The sequence below is a fragment of the Triticum dicoccoides genome, chromosome 6B (genome assembly GCF_002162155.2).
Source record: "Triticum dicoccoides isolate Atlit2015 ecotype Zavitan chromosome 6B, WEW_v2.0, whole genome shotgun sequence".
Lineage (NCBI taxonomy): Eukaryota > Viridiplantae > Streptophyta > Magnoliopsida > Poales > Poaceae > Triticum > Triticum dicoccoides.
Window position 1 is genome coordinate 84,389,719 of NC_041391.1, and position 7,509 is coordinate 84,397,227.

At 48.0% G+C, this 7,509-nt stretch overlaps 1 protein-coding gene across 2 annotated transcripts; it reads left to right on the plus strand.

Annotated features, from left to right (window-relative positions):
• The first annotated feature begins 358 nt into the window (after positions 1 to 358).
• LOC119320515 (translationally-controlled tumor protein homolog) lies at positions 359 to 2,337 on the plus strand. 2 transcript variants are annotated; one of them, XM_037594580.1, is made up of 5 exons: positions 359 to 514; positions 793 to 866; positions 1,391 to 1,531; positions 1,621 to 1,778; positions 1,969 to 2,337. In XM_037594580.1, exons 1-5 carry the CDS (start codon positions 487 to 489, stop codon positions 2,084 to 2,086), a joined length of 519 nt encoding a protein of 172 aa, XP_037450477.1. In that variant the 5' UTR covers positions 359 to 486; the 3' UTR covers positions 2,087 to 2,337. The 2 variants fall into 2 exon arrangements, with proteins under 2 accessions (XP_037450477.1, XP_037450478.1); XM_037594581.1 differs by having other exon boundaries at positions 1,391 to 1,498.
• The last annotated feature ends 5,172 nt before the right edge of the window (positions 2,338 to 7,509 follow it).

Genomic DNA, 7,509 nt, shown 5'->3' on the forward strand with positions numbered 1-7,509 from the left:
ATAAATTTAAGCTCTCTATGTTATCACACCTATGCATTACCCTAGTAAGGTTGTAACGTAGACTAGTAAGATGCTACGACTAGCCTAATCGAATTGTAGTTGTGCATGAATGACACCCTTTGTCCAATAATAATAATAATAAATTCATAGCGTACAGTAGCGCATGAATGAGACAGAAGACCTAGCGGTTCCGTGCTGCCAACGCCTCCTCGTTATGGGTCGCATCGCGCCTGAGCCATTGGTACCCGAATATTCGCCCACGATATAATGATTAGATGACCCATAGAAAACCAAACACTTTTCTACACTCCTCTAGTGTCTAGATCAAACATCTGGATCGTTCAACTCAAATGTGCCCACATATCGAACGGCTAGAAAGGAGCTGAGACATTCGGGGGCAGCTATAAATACGAGAAGGCCTTATATCCCCTCTCGCCATCTGCCTCTACTCCCCTCTCCTCAGATTTTACCCTGGGAGGCAGCACGATGATCGTTTACCAGGACAGGATTTCCGGTTCGTCCCTTCATCCATGCGTATTTTCCCTCCAATTTTCGCGCCCTTTAATCGAGGAAATTGAGCTACATCTGATCAGTTTCTTGAATTTGTTGGCTATTCTTATTCTTTTTTAAAAAAAAAAGGGGCGGTTTGTTATTCTTCGTTAGTTACTCTGTTGCTTAGTAATAGGAAATTAGGAATTCACTCACTAATCGGTAGGGCTCCCTGCGGTTTTGGGTTAGGAATTGCGGTTGAGCGATGGATTTGACTGAACCTCCTATGTTTGTGCGTCGCAGGCAACGAGCTCCTGTCGGATTCATTCTTGTACAGGGAGTTGGAGAACGGCGTGCTCTGGGAAGTAGATGGACAAGTAAGTGTTCTACTCTCCAGTTGTTGTGTGTGTTGTGCCTTGCTATATTAGCGTGCACTGGTACATCACATGCCAGTTAGCTAATTAGACTTCGTCGAGTTTTTCAAAATACATGATCGCTTGTCTTTTCATAGGATAGATTGACTATATCATAGTAGTCATCCAGTTACCAGCCTTGTATCTGCTCTCATGGTGTGCTATAGCCCTTGTTATATATAATACGCAGCGCCGACAATTCTGGCGTTAAAACTACACATATTTGTATTTGCTAGTAGGGTTCTTGGTTGGTTGATTGTTATGTTTTGTCTCAACAAGCAAAAAGAATATTATTTGCCTACATGAAAGTAGCCTACAATTAATATCTATCATCACTGGATGATCCGGTGGCCATGCCTGTGTAAACAACTACAACAAACATCTAAAAGTAATTGTGCATACACTAATTTTTAATTGTTCATATCTGAAAAACATCGTGCAGATGTTTTAGTTTAATTATTTATTTATATGGTTTTGAATGCTTGTAGTGGGTCGTTCAAGGTGCAGTTGATGTGGACATTGGTGCCAATCCCTGTAATGAGGGTGGTGATCATGAGGGTGGTGATCAGGAGGGTGTCGATGAAGAGGCCGTGAAGGTGATTGACATTGTTGACACCTTCCGTCTTCAGGTTGCTTTCCGCTTTGATGTTCTTGGCCCATTATCCATATATACAGTATGCACTTGATCATTGTGCTAACCGCTCATTACCTTCTGCAGGAGCTACCAGCTTTTGAGAGGAAGGAGTTTTGCACTTACATGAAGCGCTACATCAAGAACCTCATTGCCAAGCTTGAAGATGAGGAACAAGAACGTTTCAAGAACAACATTGAGTCTGCCACAAAGTTTCTTCTTAGCAAGCTTGCGGATTTTCAGTTGTAAGTTCTCTACTTGCCTTGCCCCAAAATTGTTTGTACTTCATTCTTCCTTTGGTATTCCAGATGCTGACAAATTATTATATAAAACATAATACTTAGGGAAAAAATTATAGCGATTACAGTTTTTGGGAAGTAATATATCCATTCAATTTATGCAAGCTCTAAAGCTGCTCCTCTTGACCTGTTTCAGCTTTGTGGGCGAGAGCATGCATGATGATGGCAGCCTGGTGTTGGCCTACTACAAGGACGGAGCTGCTGACCCAACTTTCCTCTACTTCGCACATGGGCTGAAAAAGATCAACTGCTAATTACGCTGTATGCTAAAATATATATGCAGTCGTCAGTACTATTGCTCTTGTCTATGGTTGCCAGCCTACTCTCCAATGTTCGTGCCGAAACTATCACAAGTTTAGTGTATTAATGGTAATTGTGAAGTCGCTGTCATGATAATTTTGGCAGCTATATTTGGTAGCTGCATGAAATAAAATGGATAATTCAATTAGCAGGAGTACCCAGTTGCAGTTGGGAAGCAGACTTTAATACTTGCTGGGAATTCCAATCAATGGCTGGACACGAACATGGTGCAGTTCGCAGGTCGATGTCCACTAAATGTGATGTCTCATTTGTCAACACGCAACTTGCTCACATTTTTTTCCGCTTCAAGACGTCCAAAGTACTATTCGCTGCTAGCGGGACGAGATCGGAACGACTCTTGGAAAACAACACACACACAAGAAGATGTTTTGCCTCAGCCCATGATCTTGATCGCCGCTCCACGCAACCACAACACTCACCAGACAATCTTGAACCTAGCTATAATACAAGTGTTGGGAGTTCTCACACGGATCGATCGCCTCAAAATCACATGAACATGACTTGTTGACTTTCAAGCAACTAAGCAATGTGACGTACGCAAACTTTTATTGCTAGTAAACCGGTATCTCTATTAAAGAGTACGCGAATTTCCAACGGCTGATACTATTGCCAACGAAATGGTCTGGTAACAAACAAGCACAGACTGAAGCAACATACACAACCTGTATTATTACAGGCACATCGAATGTCTAGTGTCCAGGAGCTCGATGCTCCCATAATTAAACACTTGCCAACAAACAGGAGTTACACGTCTCTATGAATGCGCGCGCGCACACACACTACCCCTATAAGTATATCTGAGAGACAGAGTCGGCATATCATCGTGATATTGACAAAGTCACCAAATACGCCTCCATAGTCGACGGGAATGTATCAACCCACTGAATGAGCATTGCTGAAAAGACTAGAATAAATCCAGGAAGGAGCGAGCACCGGTGTCAAGTCTAAGGCTTGAACCCTGGTGGGCTAGGAACTCACTGTCCTCCTAACCATCCGAGATCCAATCAAAGATTGATTCACTGCTTTTGATGTTTTGACAGCACATGTGTGATATGAATCTTGGCATTTAGTGATTTCCTTTAGTACCGGTTTGTGCCACAAATCGGTACTAGAGGTTTCTAGTTGATTCATTCTGCAGCGGTTTTTTAGTCCCACCTCGCTTCGCTAACAGAGTTTTTACCATCTTAAATATGTTACTTCTCAAACTATCACAACCGCTTGGTCTTCATTGAACTCTATGTGTAGAATTTGTGGCCACAATATGAGTAATCTTCGGTTTCTAAACCGGCGAGGACTCAGATCGACAATTCAGCTTGTACACAAAAAGATCATTGATGATCAATGTATTTTTGATGTATTTTTCTATAGGAGTAGTGTGTTTTGGCTGAAAGGCGGTACTGATCAATGTATTTTTATGTATATTTTTACATGTTTACACAATTTTAATAACTTATTACAACTCCGGACATTTTTTGCATTCAGATGCACAATTCAAATCCACGTCATCAACTTTCAACCCTTTTCTAACATAATTTGCTATTTTTGATGCATTTACTGATTTGTTTTCAGAGCTAAATCACCGTAAAAGTGAAAACCACTACAAAATGAACTCAAAAATCACTACAAATATTTTTTTTAAACGGGCAAAAGATTTGCCACGTATATTAATTAAGAGAGAATAGAGTTTGTGTTACAAACACCCCTTAACAATACACGGAAGAATCACTCTCCCGGCATGATGGACCCTAGCTTCTTAGCTCCGGCGGAGACCCAAAATGATGCCTCCCTTTTGATGTTGTCGAGAAGAACCGTAGGCGGAGCGGCCATGTTGCGGAATACACGAGCGTTTCGCTCGTTCCAGATCGTCCATGTAGTGAGCATGGTGAGCGAGGCCATGGCCTTCCGGTTGGGGACGGAAGCATCAGTCAACCCAAGCCACCATTCTAAGGTGGAATGCCTGAGAGGCTAAGTAGAGGTGTCAATGTGAATGAGTTGCAACCACGCCTTGACCAAGCCCCATAGGCGAATGGTGAAACGACATTTGAAGAAGAGATGGTCAACCGATTCATTCTCACGCATGCATAAGGGGCATGAGCCACAGTTAGGCCAACCACGCTTGGCCAATCGATCCGCAGTCCAGACTCTATTTTGGATGGCCAGCCAAGCAAAGAACTTGACCTTGGGTGGAGCCCAGATTTTCCACACTGCATGCTCCAAGGGAGAGCGAATGAGGCCGAGAAATTGCGCTTTGTAGGCGGACTCCGCCGTGTAGAGGCCACTAGTAGAATGCTTCCAAACAATGTCGTCGTCAATATCCTCCTGTAGGTGAAAATCCCGGATGGTGGCCCAAAGCTCGAGAAATTGTCTGAAGTGCTCTATAGAAAAATCGGACGTCATCTTGATCTTTTTAACCCAAGCGCCATCCTTTAGTGCTTCCCGCACCTTCCAATTCTTCCTCGTTGACGCCGCGTAGATGAGAGGGGCCAAATCCATGGGTTTGCGGTTGTGCACAATATGAATATAATGATAAAACACACAAATATTAAATATAAGAAACTCTAAATACAACAAAAAACTACTCACAAATAAATAGAAGAAAATATATAAACTAAAAAAACTATATGGAAAAAAATATTTCCGTGCTGTCCAGTGGGCCTGCCCGGCCTTGGGCATGCATATGCAGGCTCAGCAGGCTCACAGGGCAGCGCGGCAAAGTTAGGCCCAGAGGCCTGCATTATAGATGAGCTCGAAGGAGCAGCCGCGGCTGGGTTTATAAACCAGTGTGGCTGCCCTTCGCTCGGCGAGGTGGCACTAAACAATGAGCAGCGCGGAACGGGAGCACACCCCCTTTAGTACCGGTTCGTGGCACCAACCCGTAATAAAGGGTGGGTCTTTAGTACCTGGTGGAGCCACAAATCGGTAATAAAGGGGGTCGCTTCCCGCCGGTTCGTCTGGCCAAATTTAACCTTTAGTACTGGTTCCTGTCTCCAACCGGTACTAAAGGAATTCCATGGTAAATAAGAGTATTGTTATTTGTTCATACCTCTCTTTATTGGCGGTTTCATCACCTGTAAAGTCAGTGACCCCCCGTTAGCTAAAGAGTACCTGCATAAAAGAACACCATTTGAATTTCATGTTGAATCTGAACCGACTGATTTATGTGGAGAGTTTTAAAATTATTACTTGGTTTTTTCAGTAGCAGCTTCGCAAGGAGGAGGCATACCTTCGCATGATATTTGGTCGTGTTTTTATCATGAATGACAAATAGCCTCCTGAACAACATGCAAGAAGAAGAAAATCAGTTTTCTACAGAGTATACTGCTCATAACATGCAAGGTGTTGGCGCCGCCTCCTCGCCGCAGCGCCGCTCTTCTTCCTTGTGCTGCCTCGCACAACTCTCTTCTCTCATGGTTTCTCTCAAGAACAGAAGAACCCACGCACACACACAAGCAAGGAAGAAGGCCATCGGCTTTGCCCGGAACACTCTCCCTTGGTGAGCATAAAGACTACATTTTTTTTGCCCAGCCCTCACGGCCCTTCTTTTTCATTAACTCAATGCAAAGCTTATATACACAGGAGAGGTTTGCCGCATGCGCTAACTAGCCGGCCTCAGGGCCACTAACCCACTAGTCCTAATCCATGCACTACGGCACGTCCACCACTTCGTGGAATCTCTCCAGATCAAGGGGACTCAGCAACAACCTTGACCAAGCAGCACTAACAGACTTGCATGTCGCATGCAACGAACAAACTGAGTCTAACTCAAACTACGTACACCTATAGACTGGGCACGGCCACGAACCGGTGCCCATTTCCACCAGCACGCACACTCGCCACTTCCGTTGCGTCCCGCTCGTCCCGCACGCATCCGTCGTGCCCGACGAGCCCGACCGCACCAGTGCGTCCCGCACGTCCCGCGCGCATCCGGCGTGCCCGACCAGCCCGACTGCACCAAGCCGTGGTTTATTTGCCCAACACTTCACCTCCTAAGCCACGGCGTTACCGCACGACCTGCCGATACGAGCCCTGCCTCGTCGGCGTCATCTCGGCGCCATGGACTCCTCCGCTGCGTCTCCGGCACAAGCGCCTCCCCGGTTGTCACGCCGAGCCGCCGCGACCTCTGCGCCACCACGCAGGTCCTTCGCGGCCTCCTCGTCTCCGCGACCGCCTGCCCTTCGCGCGCACTCCCCACGTCCCCGCGCTCCCGGCCCGCGCTCCCGCCGCGCACGTACGCGATCTGCGCAACCAGGTCCAGCGCCTCGACGCGGTCCACTCCCGCGGTCCCGACATGCCCGACGCGTCCAGTGCGCACCCATAACACGCACTGGTCGCGCCCGGCTCGCCGCCGCGTCTTATTGCCCTGCACCGCCGCGGCCTCCATGCCGCCATGCCGTGCTGCGCCGCCGCGCCACCACGCAGCGCCTCGGCGGCCTCCGCGGTCGCTGCACGCACGACGTCACCGCCCGCCGCATCCGCCACGCGCCATGAGAGCCACAGCGCCGCCCACCTCCTTGGGCCGACACACGGCCCGGAGCTCCATCGTGCAGCCGCCGGCGAGCGCCGCCATCGCTGCCACGCCACCGGCATGGCAAGCACGCCCAAGACACCAAGCTCATGATATCAATTGTTGGCGCCGCCTCCTCGCCGCAGCGCCGCTCTTCTTCCTTGTGCTGCCTCGCACAACTCTCTACTCTCATGGTTTCTCCAAGAACAGAAGAACCCACGCACACACACAACCAAGGAAGAAGGCCATCGGCTTTGCCCAGAACACTCTCCCTTGGTGAGCACAAAGACTACATTCTTTTGCCCAGCCCTCACGGCCCTTCTTTTTCATTAACTCAATGCAAAGCTTATATACACAGGAGAGGTTTGCCGCATGCGCTAACTAGCCGGCCTCAGGGCCACTAACCCACTAGTCCTAATCCATGCACTACGGCACGTCCACCACTTCGTGGAATCTCTCCAGATCAAGGGGACTCAGCAACAACCTTGACCAAGCAGCACTAACAGACTTGCATGTCGCATGCAACGAACAATGAGTCTAACTCAAACTACGTACACCTATAGACTGGGCACGGCCACGAACCGGTGCCCATTTCCACCAGCACGCACACTCGCCACTTCCGTTGCGTCCCGCTCGTCCCGCGCGCATCCGTCGTGCCCGACGAGCCCGACCGCACCAGTGCGTCCCGCACGTCCCGCGCGCATCCGGCGCGCCCGACCAGCCCGACTGCACCAAGCCGTGGTTTATTTGCCCAACACAAGGGAGGAAATCAGTTTGCTACAGAATAAAACTGGTTTGCTAATCTAAGCTGCTACAAACTCTGGACAGTGCGTGTCTAATTTCATGATATTC

What these genes read in the sequence shown, in the direction of transcription:
- LOC119320515 (XM_037594580.1), top strand. Translation starts at nt 487, where the DNA reads ATGATCGTTTACCAGGACAGGATTTCCG. An exon ending in TTACCAGGACAGGATTTCCG is followed by an intron (nt 515 to 792) that starts GTTCGTCCCTTC and finishes TGTGCGTCGCAG; the next exon opens with GCAACGAGCTCCTGTCGGAT. An exon ending in TTGACACCTTCCGTCTTCAG is followed by an intron (nt 1,532 to 1,620) that starts GTTGCTTTCCGC and finishes TACCTTCTGCAG; the next exon opens with GAGCTACCAGCTTTTGAGAG.